General features: G+C 38.2%; 2 protein-coding genes across 2 annotated transcripts; both read left to right on the forward strand.

Moving 5' to 3' along the window:
- Positions 1–1,183: 1,183 nt before the first annotated feature.
- LOC120600755 (olfactory receptor 5G3) lies at positions 1,184–2,113 on the forward strand. The gene has a single exon (XM_039860268.1). It carries the CDS (start codon positions 1,184–1,186, stop codon positions 2,111–2,113), a length of 930 nt encoding a protein of 309 aa, XP_039716202.1.
- Positions 2,114–11,176: 9,063 nt separating this feature from the next.
- On the forward strand, positions 11,177–12,296 carry LOC120600783 (olfactory receptor 5G3). The gene has a single exon (XM_039860309.1). It carries the CDS (start codon positions 11,177–11,179, stop codon positions 12,122–12,124), a length of 948 nt encoding a protein of 315 aa, XP_039716243.1. The 3' UTR covers positions 12,125–12,296.
- Positions 12,297–18,240: the final 5,944 nt, after the last annotated feature.

An 18,240-nucleotide genomic window follows, 5' to 3' on the forward strand; every position in this document is an offset into this window, starting at 1 on the left:
AGGCTGCTGCTCGGTATTCAACACATCACTCTCTGTGGAGGCAAAGTGGATCTGTTGCTACAAGGAAATTCTCGAAGGGAAGAAAGCATTATTTTTTCAGGAATCCTCTGGTCGAGGAAAATCGTGGGACAAATGCCAATGAAATCACTTTAATTTTTTCCCTGAGGAATAAACTCTTGAGGTTTTAGTTCTTCAGAGACGTGGGTTTACATCATTTAAAAATATCAGATGCATGTGACTCTGATTTTGTGCTGGACGTGTCAGCGTGTGAAATAAGGAGCATCTCTTTAGTCTCAGGCTCATCAGTATGGAAATCTATCACCTCTACCAAGTGCTTAGGACGCCATTTCTGTTGCAGAAGGTCAGTACCAAGAAGGAAATTCAATCTTCCAGACTGACTTTCTGATCAAGACCAGAAATCTCTGGGCTTTGCCATTCATCTTGAAGCAGTTAAAGGAAAACAAAGGATTCCCTTGAAGATATAAATATCTTTCATTTTGGATAAAAAGAAAATTTGAGATATGATGGAAAGACTTCAGTTGACTTAGACTTTTGTGAACATGAACTCACCACCCAGGTACGCCAAAGAGTGGTCTTTGGTGTTCCATCCAGCTCTTCAAAACAGTAACTCATCAATTTTTTGAACTTTTAAATATGAACTTGTTCATTTGAATTAATGGTTGGTGGAAATTTTTTCACTGGCATTAACTTTAATCTCGAATCCTCTATTTTTAGTTCTCTGCACCACTTCGTTCTTCAGGTTGGTAAAAGAGTAAATATATCTAATCTCTTGTTTAGAGAGCTGTCCTTTATAAACATAACAATGATTACCATTTGTTACTGTATAATCGTCTCCATGACAAATAACCCATCAGATATTTGTATACATTTTTCTTTCTAATCCTTTATAAAGGGAAAGGATTAGTAAATGCAAATATAAATGCTGTCTTTGTAATATCTACAAGTTATCCATTTCATCAAGACAAGCGCTGAAAGGACTTCTTCTCTGTTCTGGTTATCATACTCCAAATGTCTATTATTAGAATGTCTATGAAATATTGTCTATGTCTATGAAATATTGATAATTTCTTACCTCTCAAAAGGCTATTATTGCATGCATCATTACATTTTTTAGAAAAAGAAAATGTATTTTTAAATTTCTTATACAGGTTATAAGCGACCAATGGAAGACAGGAATCAGACGATAGTGACTGAATTTCTGTTTTTGGGCCTCACAGATCATCTCCATCAGCAGATTGTCCTCTTTGTCATGCTTCTCTTCATCTATCTTGTCACACTGGGAGGGAACTTGGGCATGATCACTCTCATACGGATCGATCCCAGACTCCACACACCCATGTACTTCTTTCTCAGCCACTTGTCCTTTGTAGACACTTGTTCCTCTTCTTCCATTGCCCCCAGGATGCTGGGTGACATCTTTGCAGAGAAAAGAAGCATCTCTTTCATGGGCTGTGCTGCACAGATGTGGTTTTTTGGCCTTTTTGTGGCGATGGAATGTTTCCTCCTGGCTTCCATGGCATATGACCGGTACATGGCCATCTGTAAGCCCTTGTTGTATACACTCATTATGTCCCAGAGAGTCTGTGTGCAGCTGGTGGTAGGGCCTTATGTCATGGCTCTTGTAAGCACCATGACTCACACAGTTCTCACTTTTGGCTTACCCTTCTGTGGTTCAAATATTATCAATCATTTCTTCTGTGATATTTCACCACTGCTTTCACTGGCATGTGCAGACACTTGGATCAATAAGTTAGTGCTTTTCACCCTGGCTGGAGCTGTTCTAGTACTCAGTGGCCTGATCATTGCAATCTCCTACGTTTGCATCCTGGTGGCCATCTTGAAAATCCGGAGTGCGGAGGGGAGGCAAAAAGCTTTCTCCACATGTTCCTCTCACCTGGCAGCCGTATTCATCCTGTATGGGACTCTTTTCTTTATCTATGTTCGGCCTGGCTCAGCATCCTCATTAGATATCAATAAAGTGATTTCTCTATTTTACACTATGGTCATCCCTATGGTGAACCCCCTCATCTACAGCTTGAGGAACAAGGAAGTAAAAGATGCATTTAAGAGGAAATTTGAAAGAATTATTTGACCAATAGGTATGTAGAATAGAGTTTCTTTTATGTTGCACCATAGATGTTGGTACAGAATGTAAAGTAAAAAGAACACTGGACTAAAATTAGAAGCTGCATGTAAGTCTTGACTCTGCCAATTTGCAGATTATTTGAAAGCGGAACAGTTTTAAGAATTTTTCTGTCATAGTGTTGTTCTATGTGACAGCATTAAGTTTCAAAATAATACTGAGATGGATGAAGAGTATGAATGTGCAAATGTACTAGAAGAAAACTTAGGTAAATATTCATAAATTATAGGTGTATGAATACTATGTAATACAGACATCAAAACAAAGTTATTATGGAAAAATCAAAGCACTGTAAGCAATATTAAGAACCACATAATAAAATGAAAGAAAACATTTGTGTATATGTGTCAAAGAATAAGATAATACCCCTAATATTCAAGGAAATGTCTGTAATTCACAATCAATGAAGGAAAACAATAGATAAACAGACAAATGAATAAATAATTCACAGTTGTGGAAATACAAATTGACAAAAATTGTAAAAAATGTTCCCCTTCATGATCCATCAAGTAAATGAAATGAAATGAGATTACTAGGCAGTGACTTTCATGCAGAGGAAATTTTGATAGTTTTCGATGATGGTGAAATGCCTATTTGACTATGTGCACTACTATTATTTCTTTCTGATAGGATGAATTGCAGATAGGATGAAATACTACATTTCTCCAAAATAATCTGGTAGTTTCATTTAAAATGATAACCTAATATGGCATTTGACCTAGAAATCCCTCCTTTAGAAAATGAGACTACAGACATATAAGTGCCAATACATAGGATTATGTCTATTTCAGCATTATCTGAAGTGGCCAAGAAAAATAATAGAAATAACTTGAATATCCATCATGTGAAATTTTGTGTAGCGATGAAAAGACTGAATTAGATAATCACATACTAACCTGGAGAGAACTATTGTGTGTTGTCACTGTTACGTGAAAAAAAATCAAGTCAAAGATCAATGTGTAGCACTAATTATTAAAGAAAAGGGCTAAAGCTCTGTAATGAATAAAATGTCATGTATATGCATGTGTAAATGAACATAAAGAGAACCATAAAGAATACACGACAATCCTTTGACTGTTAATACTTCAATCGGAATGGTTTGGAGGTAGGAGAGGAGAGGTTTTATCATACACATTTGAATCATTGCTTAATCATGCCCTATGGTGTACTGGCGCTCAATTTCGATGTACCATTTTCATCTTATGACGGATGGCTGTTGTGCCCATCTGACACTATTTATCGGAGGTTCTGCAAAGATCCCACTCATGTGGCAGGACTGGATGCTTATTCACATGATGTGCCTGTTTTCCTGGGCCCAGAAACAGCCCAGGATCTATTTCTCAATACCGTAACATTCTTTGTTGCATATAGAATTTCCTGATTCATTCTCCCTGTGTTATTCTCCCACTGAAGCTTGTCATAAGCGCCATACTACTTCTTTTCCTGGCACTGCAATTTGCATTACAATGTCTGTTGTGTCATGTGACCGAAGTGGCAGGATTGCTAGCACTGCAGCGGTTTCTTGTCCTGCATCCCACTTGACCCTGGCAGCCTCTCTGCCATGGGGTACAGGGGCTAGAGAATTATTCCTAGCTGTGATGTATGTTGCCTCCCAATCCCAAAGAGGGCTATCAGCAGACACTGGATCTTTCTTCATAGATTTTACCTTGGAGGGGATTTGTAGCATGTCCCTAACTGCTGGAGTTGTAAAAACAGACAAAGTGGCAAGTTCCTGAATCTTCGTAGGGTTTATCTACCACCCTTGGAGCACATGTGTTCTAACAAGGCCTGCAATGATCTAGGAAATGCTTTTATAACCTACTCTATCAGTATGATGTTATCAATATGATGATGCTACAGTCATTGTAGGGATAGCAACAGATATCTTAGGGGTCGGATATTCGCAGACTAGATTAAAGAGGGCAGGAGAGTTAACATATCCCTGAAACAATGTTGTATATGAATATTGTTTTTCATCTCACATGAACATAAATGGTTCGTGATACTTTTTTTCTAATGAAAATGGAAAAGAATACACTCCCCAAATCATTGCTATATACCATTTATGGGAAACCTCACATATGGTCTCCTGTATAGTATGGTGCTGCTATTGGGCTGCTACTTGGTTGAACTTGAAGCAGTTACGGCCATTCTCTAGCAGCATCTGGTTTCTGGAAGGGCCAGACTGCTGTATTATATATTTAATGGACTATCTCCACTGCATCTTTTATGGCTTTGGCGTTGGCATCAACCCTAGATTCATTATCTGGAATCTTATCATCCTTATTGACTTTAAGGAGCCTAGTTCCATATCAGCACCTCACATCACTGAGCTGCTCACCAAACCGAAGTCTCTCCCATAGCATTTTTCTTTATTGCTCTTGGGCCAGGAGGTCCTCTCAGGAAACACTGATACCTTCTCTAGTCTGATATCATAGATATTTTCAAGAATCTCTACATCACTGAGTGTTGAGGCTCCTTCTTCAACACTGTGCCATGGAGGTAATGAAATCTCTACCTCACAACTGTAGGCTGTTAGCTTTTCAAAGATTCAAGGACCCGTTTCCATAGCTCATGAAGATCAACTCCTGGTGTCTTCCTACAAGCTATCTTGTGAGTAGCTCGAGTTCTCCCCCATTAGTAAATTCCTCCTTACTCAGCTTTATATCCCTCCCACACTGAGCGCATGTGCTCTGTACACCTCTCCTGGCTTTCCTGGTTCTGGCCGGTGCTTTTCCACCAAGGTCTGTTACTCTTTTTGTGAACAATAAAGTCACTTCTTCTTAGTCATTGGGACACACCATTCTGAGTATGGCCTCAGGTTGTTAACTCTGAAGGCCAGGAGGGAAAGTGGAGTTAGATCTTGAGAAAAGCACTTATTTGCTTTGGCAGCATCTGACTCTGGTGAGCCCCGTTTTTGTTCTCTGGGCAAGGGGAGGCTGCTCTCTCCCAGCAAGAGGAAGAAGGCCATTTCTGCAGGCTCAGAAGCAGGGAGAACTGGAATATCTCAAACATATCTACGGAGAAATTTTAATTTCAGTTCTCAGTTTTCAACTCCTTCCCCATCAGAGTCCTGACTTTTGTACAGGACACTTCCAGAAGTTGTGAATTGAGCTTCTTTATTATTCTGCTTTCCACCATCAGGTTCTTAAATTGAGTTTTCATAAGTCTTGTCTCTTATTGTTGGAGATGAGGATCTTTTCAAATACTGCTTATCTGACTTTCACATCATATCTTGAGTGGGAAAGTATCTGGCCTGAGTCTGTTATTTTTATCTTTTATCCTATTAATATTTAACAATAACCAACTTCATAGTCCTATAGTTATCGTACATATTTTAAAGATAACTGCATAAGCCAATGCACATTTTTCACCTCTACGCCATCTAAGTTCACTGCAGGCAGGGTTAGTAATTGTAATGCTAGGGCGTGCTGGTGGTTATGACCACTCCGATCTACCAGTGATGGACTCTTGTTGCCATTTGTCCTGCGAGCAATCTGATTCTCAAATATCATCCCAGGTATCTGCTGAATCCATCGCTCAAGGAAGTTATTAGTGTCAAACTTCATTCAAAGATGGAAAAAACCTCCATCTTTCAATGGGAGAATAGCATGCATTTACAAGGAAGGAGGTAATTAATTATAGCTATGTAAAAAATAATCTAACAAAAGTTGTTGGAATCACTAAAACTATACAAAATTTAGTATGGTATTATAACAAGAAAAAAACCTTATTGTTTAATATGTGCCATCATAAATTTATTATATTTAATTCAAACTATTTTAACTAAAAAACTTCAATGATTCTGAATGAATGCAATCCAATTACACATCTGCTTCAATAAATTTATCATACCAAAGATGACATTGTGAGATACAATTGCCAAAAAATTTTGGACAATCATGTTACAAAAAGGTAGCCTTTAGAAACTGCTTGCTTTAGGGTTTCAACCATCTTTTACCTTTTGAAGTCAGAAGAAAACTTTGTGTAGAACAGATCCAACCTCCCCAAACCTTGAACTAGTACAGAATTCTGTAAGACTGGCTACAAGACTACAAGACAATTCACTTAAGAAATCTGGATGTCCGTGGATTGGGTTAGGGATAAAGTTCAGAGATAACTTGCTTTACAAACGCAAAGAACTATTGTCCACTGATGTTTTATAATCTAAGCTTGATCTTCTGAGAAGAGGACAGGACCCTGAACAAGTGCCAATGAGTCTGTGTCGTCAAGGCAAGGCTGGCCTTTTAGTGGTTGGAGTGTCACACACTGTTTCACTATAAAAATGAATTGACCTTTTGAATCTCAGCATTTTCTCAAAAATGAGAAAGTCCTTTACTTAACACTATAAAACTTGAAGTCAAGGGACAAGGCTACAAATTCTTATATGTTCCCTGTTATAACGAGAAAAAAAATTGCTGTGTTTTTATTTCCATCTTAATTTCAGTGGCTTATATTGCAGGAAAAAACCTAATTTATTTCTAGAGATTTCGTTACAGAGTGAAATGCTCGTCCTCTCTGACTCCACCTCGTTCCAGCCTGCTTCGTGTCCATGGTCTTCATGTTTACTAACTTCTGCTTAGTCTTACACATGGACATGTTAACCATTGGAGGAATTCTGCTTGTGGCTCGAGTTTTACTGAAACAGACTCAAACCGCAAAATGCCCCTTTTCAGAAGATAAGAGAAGTATGTACAAAAATAATGATGGTTTATTAAAGATTTTCAAGAACCTCGTGACTGGACTCACATCAACTAGAGTCAACAGACTAAGAACAAAGAATTTTCACAACCTTTATTGGACTCCTTCTGGTGCCCAGATGTCTGTTACCATCAATCTACTCTTGCCCTTCTCCTTTCTCTCTACCTTGACATAAAAGAAGATTGAGTTTTTACATTTTTACAATGGTTCTTTAGCACATTAGTCTAGCATCTTCTTGGCTTGCTGGCTTTCGAATAATGTTGCTTTCCTTGCCCCAATACCTTGTTTCTCAACTTATTTGCTCTCTTGTGGCATGTGGTATGAACTCGAACTTGGGTACAGTTTGACAAAGAAATATGCAAATTCGCTCTCCTCAAAAATGTCTGCAAACAATTTGGAGGTGATTATCAGTAAAGAAACCATTACCTGAGAACTGCAACACTGTGTGACATTACTAATGATAATAATAATTTAAATTCTTCAAAGTAATCTGCTGTTTCACATTTGAATTTACTGCTGGCAATGTTGCTCTAATGTTCAGTTTGTTCTATGCTCAAAAAGTTCACTGTTTCATTGTGATACTTCCGAGTCGCTACCCAATTATTTGCTGTTTACCTTTTCTGACTTCATATCATCATCATCGTCATCATCATCATCACCATCCCATGAAATCAGGGTATGAATGTTGTTCTGGCAGCAGAAGTATTACTACCATTGATGGCAGATCTGCTATGAAGTCTGTTCTGTGCTGAATGCTTTTCCTGCATATTCTACATTTACAACTCTGTGAGGTAAATACCGCACTGAAGAACAAACAAAAAAACCCGAAAAGTCACTAACTCAAGCATTTATTAAGCATGCCGAAATACGGGGAGCAGTTTAAGATGAGTGCTCTGCAAGGAGCAAGAGCTGAAAGGTTTTATAAACTTTGAGTGGAGGACCACTCAAAGTTTAGTTCTGTTCTGAATTGTTCACTGTTCAGATTCATAGGAAGTATGTCTTAATGAATTAAATTAATAACAGAAGAGAATGTGGGAATAGGAAGATAAGACTTCAGAGCAACAGCAATTGGCAACTCAATTTGCATTTAGGAGTAAGGGGTGGGGAGGGACATTTGGAATGAAGATTCTTTGGAGATAGCTCAGAGGTGGTATTTTGATTTCCTATGATTGCTGTGACAAGGAAAAAATTCTGAGATGCCTTAAATTAAATTACAGTAGCCCAGAGAGTGGAAGGAAGAAACAGGAGAGGTAAATCAGTTCACAGCTGCAAGGCAAACCCAACAAAAGATTGCCAACTGTTCCGAATGTATGTTGGAACGGTGAACTAACTTCCAGGTGGCCATTAAGACACTTGCAGACAGTCATTGTACTAGTTTGTATATTTGAACTGGAGTAGCTTCTTTAACCTGAGAAGTATTCAATTACTGAAACATTTATAGTAACATATCTTACTTTCATACAAGAAAACCATGAGAACTGCATTTCTCTCAATCCATTAGGATTTTTTTTGTAAGTCTAGTAAAGATGGAATATGAAGTAATCAAAGACCTGATAATGACAACATGTGACGCAGAAATTATTTTGACAAAACACAGAATCTTTGTCTTCAAAGCGAGTTACTTAAAAGACAAAAATAAAACACTTTCACAACCTTATCAAGAACAGACCAAAATGTCAAGAAAACTTCATTCTTTTAGCAGACAAGAGAAAATTAGTTGCAGTTTTACATGAGTACACCTTGTTGCAGGAGTGGGGGAATCACATTCTTTTTAGGGATCAAGAGAAGCTTTCCAGAGAAAGTGTTGTCTGACATCATCTAACCTGTCTGTATTAGATTCCCACTGCTGCCCTAACAAATCACCACAGACTGAGTGGCCAATGGAACACACATTTATTATTTTAAAGCTTTCTAGGTCAAAAGTTTTATGTAGGGTTCACTGGGCTAAAGTCAAGGTGTTGACGGTATTGCATTGCTTTCTGGAGATTCTAGGAAAATAGTAGTTTCACTGCTTTTTCTAGTTTCTGGAAGTGCCCACACCATTTGACTCATGATCCCCTTCCTCCACCTTCAACGCGGGAAAGTTGCACATCTCTGACCATTTCTTCTTAATCACACCACTCCCTGACCATAATTCAGAAAGTCCTACCAGATCATGTCATCTCAAGGTCCTTAAGCTAATCACATCTGCAAAATTCCTTTTGCCATGTAAGGCAACGTAGTCACAGTTCCCAGGATTTGGAGATAGACATCTTGGGGACTATTATTCTGCCTGTCATCTCATCTCCTCTGAGGTCACATTTTCTTCTGTGTGAAGTGTCATTCCAGCCCAGTTGAGTGATCCTGCCTCCCTTCCTCTATTTATCCCCTTACTCCAACCTGGAATGTTTTTCCTGTTAACTTCAGATTATCTCAAACTATTTAATGTGTTTCCAGACTAAATCCTCCCATAAAATTATTCCCAACCACTTCAGCTCACAATGATCCTGCCTTTTTCTATCATCCTGTGGTAAGTTTTGCCTTGAACCAAACAAGTGATACTTTGAACTATCATTTCCCTTTTAGTTCCCAGTTCTGTTTCTTCAACGTTGCTATAGTTTCACAAAAATGATGAGACATTAATGAGCACTTATTATGGAGCATGTGCTCTTGTAAGCATAATGAATGTAATAATTCGTCAAGTCTTCCAATGTCTCTGTGAGCAAAGTACTGTTATTATCCCCATTTTACAGATGATGATATTGAGGCACAGAGAGGTAACAAAAAAGAAACTAAAAAGAAGACAAACAAAACAGAACAAAACAAAACCCACTTGTCCAGATGAACAAGTTGGAGATCTGGCTTTGAACCTATGCCTCGGGATCCAGAGAGCGTACCACTTCGCTTCACCCAGGCTGCTGCTCGGTATTCAACACATCACTCTCTGTGGAGGCAAAGTGGATCTGTTGCTGCAAGGAAATTCTCAAAGGGAAGAAAGCATTATTTTTTCAGGAATCCTCTGGTTGAGGAAAATCCTGGGACAAATGCCAATGAAATCACTTTAATTTTTTCCCTGAGGAATAAACTCTTGAGGTTTTAGTTCTTCAGAGACGTGGCTTTACATCATTTACAACTATCAGGTGCATGTGTCTCTGATTTTGTGCCGGACGTGTCATCGTGTCAGGCTCATTAGTATAGAAACCTATCACCTCTACTAAATGCTCAGGATGCCATTTTTGTTGCAGAAGGTCAGAACTAACAAGGAAATTCAATCTTCCACACTGACTTTCTGATCAAGACCAGAAAACCCTGGGCTTTGCCATTCATCTTGAAGCAGTTAAAAGGAAGACAAAGGATTCCCTTGAAGATGTATCTCTCATTTTGGATAAAAAGAAAATTTGAGATATGATGGAAAGACTTCAGTTGACTTAGACTTTTGTGAATGTGAACTCACCACCCAGGTACTCCAGAGTGGTCTTTGGTGTTCCATCCAGCTCCTCAGGACAGTAATCATCGATTTTTGGAACTTGTAAATGTTAACCTCTTTATTTGAATTAATGGTTGGTGGAAAGTTTTTCACTGGCATTAACTTCAATCTCGAATCCTCTATTTTTAATTTGCAGTGTCATTCTGTCTTCAGGTTGGTCAAAGAGTAAATATGTCTAATCTATTGTTTAGAGTGCCGTTTTTTGATAAACATAACAATGATTACCATTTGTTACTGTATAATCTTCCCCATGACAAATAAGCCATCAGATATTTGTATACATTTTCCCCTCTAAACCTTTATAAAAGAAATGGATCAGTAACTGCAAATATAAATGCTGTCTTCAAAATATCTACATGTTATTATCCATTTCAATCAAGACAGGAACTGAAAAGGCTTCATCTATGTTCTGGTCAGCATATCCCAAATGTTCATTATTAGGATGTGAAATTTTCATAATTTCTTATAATAAACAAAGGCAATATATTCCTAGCTGGGTATTATTATACTATCATGTAGTAAAGATGAAATACAGACTAAATCTCATTTCAGATACAATTTTAGAACCCAAAGGAGCTTTAGATTTCTAGTTGAACCCCTTTTTTGGTTTCAGAAGCTACTGAATCACATCCTCATACCCCAGAAAATCATGTATTATTTGCCCTAATTTACATGGTACCTGTGCATAAATGGCAGAAACCAGTACGTTCAACCATCCGTTATCATAACTGCCTCAGACACATAAAAAAACTTGTAGTTAGTTTAAAGAAGTATTTTGTATGTGCCAACTGATTTTTAAAAGTTAAAATGTATTTTTTGTTTGTTATATAGGTTATAAATGAACAATGGAAGACAGGAATCAGACGACAGTGACTGAATTTCTGTTTTTGGGCCTCACAGATCATCTCCATCAGCAGATTGTCCTCTTTGTCATGCTTCTCGTCGTCTATCTTGTCACACTGGGAGGGAACGTGGGCATGATCACTCTCATACGGATCGATCCCAGACTCCACACACCCATGTACTTTTTTCTCAGCCACTTGTCCTTTGTAGACACTTGTTCCTCTTCTTCCATTGCCCCCAAGATGCTGTGTGATATCTTTGCAGAGAAAAAAAACATCTCTTTCATTGGTTGTGCAGCACAGTTGTGGTTCTCTGGTCTCTTTGTGGCAACGGGATGTTTCCTCCTGGCTTCGATGGCATATGACCGGTACATGGCCATCTGTAAGCCCTTGTTGTATACACTCATTATGTCCCAGAGGATCTGTGTGCAGCTGGTGGTAGGGCCTTATGTCATGGCTCTTGTAAGCACCATGACTGATACAGTTCTCACTTTTGGCTTACCCTTCTGTGGTTCAAATATTATCAATCATTTCTTCTGTGATATTTCACCACTGCTTTCACTGGCATGTGCAGACACCTGGATCAATGAGTTAGTGCTTTTCATCTTGGCTGGAGGTATTGTTATATTCAGTGGCCTGATCATCGCAATCTCCTACGTTTGCATCCTGGTGGCCATCTTGAAAATCCGGAGTGCAGATGGGAGGCAGAAAGCTTTCTCCACATGTTCCTCTCACCTGGCAGCCGTCTCCATCCTATATGGAACTCTTTTCTTTATTTATGTTCTGCCTGACTCAGGTTCTTCGTTACATATCAATAAAGTGATTTCTCTATTTTATACTATGGTCATCCCCATGGTGAACCCCCTCATCTACAGCGTGAGGAACAAGGAGGTGAAAAATGCATTCAGGAGCAAGTTTGGAAGGAAAAAACAATTTCTAAAAGGTAGATAAGAAGGCATTTTAATTTTGCTGCATCACGGACGCAATGATGTGATTCAATAACGTATGGTGAAAGAACACTGCATCGAGAATTAGAAGTTCTTTTTAATTCCCGATTCTGCCAGTGACCAGGTCACTTGTATACTGGAAGTTCAGTTCATGTTGTTTTTTATTCAGTCTCCTCCTTGTGAAATGATGCAGCATACAAAAGAATTTACAGGTATAGTAAAGGCGTAAATATCATTTATGCCAGAAGAAAATCCAAGAGATGTTTTATATGTTCTTATATGGGGGAAGATATTTTATGTCAGACCAGAAAAACAATTGTTTTAAGAAAAGATCAAAAGTTCTTTAAGAAAGATTTTATAGACCTTGTTAAAAGTTGAACAGTGGAAAGTAAAAGAACATTTGCAAAAGAAGTGACTCACAATGAGTAATGTCCCAATAGAAAATATTGGAACACACACACACACACACACACACACACACACACACACAGATATATACATGCATATGCAGCACAGTAGAGAAATGAACCAATGACTGGGTGAGTAAAAGATGCATTCTGGAGGAAATTTGAATGAAATAATTGACCAGTAGGTATGTGGAATAGAGTTGTATTTTATTTATGGTGCACTGTAGCTGCTGGTATTGAATGTAAAGTAAAATGAACACTGGACTAAAAATCAGAAGCTTCGTGTAAGTCTGGCTCTGCCAATTCTCAGATTATTTGAAAGCTGGAATAGTTTTTAAGAATTTTTCTGCTATAGTCTTGTTCTCTGTGACATCATTAAGATTCAAAATAATACTGAGGTGGATAAAGAGTATGAATGTACAAATGTACTAGAAGAAAACGTAGGTAAATATACAATTGTGGGTATGTGAATACTATTTAATCTACATGAAAACTAAAAGTTATTATAGAAAAATCAAAACACCATTAGCGATATTAAGAGCCAAATAATAAAACGAGAGAAAATATTTGTGTATATGTTTCAAACAATTAGAAAATACCCCTAATATATAAGGCAATGTCCCTAATTCACAATTAATGATGAAAACAATAGATAAACAGACAAACAAATAAACAATTCACTGAAATGGAAATGCAAATTGTCACAAATTGCGTGTAATAAATGTTCCACATCACGATCTGTCAAGTAAATGAAATGAAATGAAATTACAATGCAGTGCTTTCAATGCGGAGGAAATATTGAGAGTTTTCAATGACGGTGAAGTTCCTGTTTGGCTATGTGCACTGCTTTTATTTCTTGCTGATAGGATGAATTGCAGATAGGGTGAACTACTACATTTCTCCAAAATAATCTGGTAGTTTCATTTAAAATGATACCTAATATGGCATTTGACCTAGAAATCCTTCCTTTAGAAAACGAGACTACAGAAATGTTAAGTGCCAATCATAAGATTATGTCTATTGCAGCATTATCTGAAGTGGCAAAGTGGCAAAGGAAAATAACAGAAATAACTTGAATATCCATCATGTGAAATCTTGTGCGGCGATGAAAAGACTGAATTAGGTAATCACATACTAACCCGGAGAGAAGTATTGTATGCTGTCACTGTTAGGTGAAAAACATCAAGTCGAAGATCAATGTGTAGCACTGATTATTAAGGAAAAGGGCTAAAGCTCTGCAGTGAATAAAACGTATGTGCATATGCATGTATAAAAAACCTAAAGAGAACCATAAAGAATACACAACAATCCCTTGACTGTGATTACTTCAATGAGAGTGGCATTGGAGGTGGGAGAGGGGAGATTTTATCATATACATTTGAATCATTGCTTAATCATGCCCTCTGGTCCTACTGGAGCTCAATTTAGATGTACCATTTTCATCTTATGATGGGTGGCTGCTGTGCCCATCTGACATTATTTATTGGAGGATCTGGCAGGATCCAGCTCATGTGGCAGGCCTGGATACATACTCACAAACACACTATGCCCCTTGTGCAAGTATTCCCTGTTTTCCTGGGCCCAGAAACAGCCCAGGAGCTCTTTCTCAAAAGTCATAACATTTTTTGTTGCAGATTGCATAGATTTCCTGTTTTATTCTCCCTGCGTTTTTCTCCCACTGAAGCTTGTCATAAGCTCCATACTGCTTCTTTTCCTGGCACTACAAAATGCATCATAGCGTCCATTGTGTCATGTGGCCCGAGTGGCACTACTGCTTTCACTGCAAATGAGACCCACTACTGTTCCTTGCCCTGCATCCCACCTGACACTGGCCACCTCTGTGCCTTTGGGGACACGGGCTAGAGAACTATCCCTGCTGTGGTATATGTTGCCTCCCAATCCCAAAGAGGGCTATCAGCAGACACTGGATCTTCATGAATTCTACTTTATGGGGATGTTATAGCGTGCTCCTAACTGCTGGAGCTGTGATAACTTAGCCCATGTAAATCTTCATAGCACATGTGTTTAACCAAGGCCTGTAATGTTGTAGCAGCTGCTAGTATAACCTGCTCTATTAGTATGATGTTGTCAATACAGTGCTGTTACACTCAGTGTAGGGGATAGGGGTCAGATATCTTAGGAGTCAGATATCCGCAGACTATATTAAAGAGGGCAGGAGAGTTAACATAGCCCTGAAGCAATGTTGTAAGTGAGTTGTTCATCTCACATGAACATAAATGGTTTCTAATTCTTTTTTTCTAATCAGAGTAGAAAAGAATACACTCCTCAAATCATTGACTATACACTATGTACGGGACTCCTCACATGTGGTTTCCTCTATAGTATAGCATGGTGCTGCTATTGGGCTGCTACTTGGTTGAACTTGAAGCAGTTACAGCCATTCTCTAGGAATATCTGATTTCTTGAGGGGCCAGATTGCTGAATTAAATATGTAACGGGACCACCTCCACTGCATCTTTTATGGTTTTGATGCTTGTGTTAATTCCTAGATTCGTTTTCTGGAATCTTATCATCCTTATTGACCTGAAGGAGCCTAGATCCATATCACTATCTCATACTACTGAGCTGCTCACCAAGTCGAAGTCTCTCTCACAAGTGTTTATTTTTTATTGCTCTTGGGGAAGGAGTGTCCTCTCAGGGAACACCAATGCCTTCTTTAGTCTGATATCATAGATATTTTTAAGCATTTCTACATCTCTGAGCTTCGAGGCTCCTTCTTCAACACTGTGCCATGGAGGTAATGAGATCTCTACCTCACAACTGCAGGCTGTTAGCTTTTCAAAGATTCAAGGACCCATTTCCATAGCTCATGAGGATCAACTCCTGGTATCTTCCTACAAGCTAATTTGTGAGTGGCTGGAGTTCTTCCCGTTCAGTGAATTCTTCCTTATCCAGCTTTATATCTTTCCCACCCTGAGCACATGTGCTCTGTATACCTCCTCAGGCTTTTCTGGTCTGGCTTTTCAGCCAAGTCCTGTAATTCTTTTTGTGAACAATAGGGCCAATTCTTCTTAGTCATCGGAACACACCATTCTGAGTATGGCCTTAGGTTGTTAACTCTGAAGGCCAGGAGGGAAAGCGGAGTTAGATCTTGAGAAAAGGACTTATTTACTTTGGCATCATCTGACTCTGGTGAGCCATCTTTCTGTTCTCTAGGCAAGGGGAGGCTGCTTTCTTCCAGCGAGGGGAAGAAACCCATTTCTCTAGGCTCAGAAATTTCAGGGGAACTAGAATATTTCAGACATGAACTTCTTTATTATTCTGTTTTCCATCATCAGGTTCTTAAATTGAGTTTTCATAAGTCTTGTCTATAATTGTAGGAGATAAGAATCTTTTCAAATACTGCTTATCTGACTTTCGCATCATATCTTTAGTGGGAAATTATCTGATCTGAGTCTGTTATTTTCATTCTTTAGCCTATTGGTATCATTTAAAAACAACCAACTTCATAGTCCTATTGTTATCGTACATCTTTTAGAGATAACTGCATAATCCAATGCACGTTTTTCACCTCTACGCCATCTCAGTTCACTGCAGATGGGCTTAGTAATTGTAATGCTAGGGCGTGCACGTGGTTATGACCACCCTGATCTACTAGCGATGGATTTCTTGTTGCAATTTGTCCTATGAGTGATCTGATTCCCAAATATTATCCCAAGAATCAGCCGAATCCATCACTCAAGGCAATTACTAACATCAGCCTTCATTCAAAGATGGGCAAAAAAAATCTCAGTCTTTCAATGGGGGAATAGCATACATTTGCAAAAAAGGAGGTAATTAATTATGGCTATATAAGAAATAATTTAACAAAAGTTGTTGGAATCACTAACCCTATATAAAATTTACTAAAGTTTTATAAACAAGCAAAAAATTTTTTGTTTAATATAGTTCCAGCATATAAATATAAAATTATGATATTTAATTCAAATTATTTTCTCTGAAAAACTTCAATGATTCTGAATTAACATAATCCACTTACATATGTGCTTCAATAAATTTATCATACCAAAGATAACACTGTGGGATACAATTGCTAAAAAATTATGGATGATCATGTTACAAAAAGATAACCTTTAGAAAGTGCCTGCTTTAGGATTTTAACCATCCTTTACCTTTTGAAGTCAGGAGAAAACTTTGTGTAGAACAGATCCAACCTCCTCAAACCTTGAACTAGTACAGAGTTCTATAAAGACTGGCTACAAGACTACAAGTCAGTTCACTTAAGAAATCTGGATCTCCGTGGATTGGGTGAGGGATAAAGTTGGGAGGCGACTTCCTTTACAAATGCAAAGAACTATTGTCCACTGATGTTTTATAATCTAAGCTTGATCTTCTGGGAAGAGGACAGGACCCTGAACAAGTGCCAATGAGTCTGTATCGTCAAGGCAAGGCTGGCCTTTTAGTGGTTGGAGTGTCACACACTGTTTCACTATAAAAATGAATTGACCTTCTGAATCTCAGCATTTTCTCAAAAATGAGGAAGTTCTTTACTTAACTCTATAAAACTTGAAGTCAAGGGACAAGGCTACAAATTCTTATATGTTCCCTGTCATAGTGAGAAAAAAAATTGCTGTGGTTTTATTTCCATCTTAATTTCAGAGGCTTATATTGCAGGGAAAAAACCTAATTTATTTCTAGAGATTTTGTTACAGAGTAAATGCTCATCCTCTCTGACTCCATCTCGTTCCAGCCTGCTTCGTGTCCATGGTCTTCATGTTTACTAACTTCTGCTTAGTCTTACACATGGATATGTTAACCATTGGAGGAATTCTGCTTGTGGCTCCAGTTTTACTGAAATAGCCTCAAACTAAAAAATACCCCTTTTCAGAAGATAAGAGAAGTATGTACAAAAATAATGATGGTTTATTAAAGATTTTCAAGAACCTCGTGACTGGACTCACATCAACTAGAGTCAACAGACTAAGAACAAAGAATTTTCACAACCTTTACTGGACTCCTGCTGGTGCCCAGATGTCTGATGCCATCAATCTGCTCTTGCCCCTCTCCTTTCTCCCTACCTTGACATAAAAGAAGATTGAGTTTTTACATTCTTATGATGGTTCTTTAGCACATTAGTCCAGCATCTTTTTGGCTTGCTGGCTTTCGAATAATGTTGCTTTCCTTGCCCCAATACCTTGTCTCTCGACTTATTTGCTCTCTTGTGGCATGTGGTATGAACTCGAACTTGGGTACAGTTTGACAAAGAAATATGCAACAAGAAATTTATACAATTCGCTCTCCTCAAAAATGTCTGCAAACAATTTGGAGGTGATTATCAGTAAAGAAACCATTACCTGAGATCTGCAACGCTGTGTGACATTACTAATGATAATAATAATTTAAACTGCTCCCCGTATTTCAAAGTAATCTGCTGTTTCACATTTGAATTTACTGTTGGCAATGAGCTCTAATGTTCTGTTTTGTCTATGCTCAAAAAGTTCACTGTTCCATTGTGATTGTCCTGAGTTGTTACCCAGTTATTTACGGTTTACATTTTCTGACTTCAAAACTCTCATTATCCTCATCCCATGAAATCAGGTTATGAATGGTGTTCTAATGATTGACAGCAGCAGTATTACTATCATTGATGGTAGATCTGCTATGAAGTCTGCTCTGTGCTGAATGCATTTCATGCATATTTTGCATTTACAACAACTCTGTGAGGCAAATACTGCACTACAAAAAGAAAAAA

The sequence above is a fragment of the Pteropus medius genome, unplaced genomic scaffold (assembly GCF_902729225.1).
Source record: "Pteropus medius unplaced genomic scaffold, Ma_sr-lr_union100, whole genome shotgun sequence".
In the NCBI taxonomy this organism is placed as follows: domain Eukaryota; kingdom Metazoa; phylum Chordata; class Mammalia; order Chiroptera; family Pteropodidae; genus Pteropus; species Pteropus medius.

What these genes read in the sequence shown, in the direction of transcription:
- LOC120600783 (XM_039860309.1), top strand. Translation starts at nt 11,177, where the DNA reads ATGGAAGACAGGAATCAGACGACAGTGACTGAATTTCTGTTTTTGGGC.
- LOC120600755 (XM_039860268.1), top strand. Translation starts at nt 1,184, where the DNA reads ATGGAAGACAGGAATCAGACGATAGTGACTGAATTTCTGTTTTTGGGC.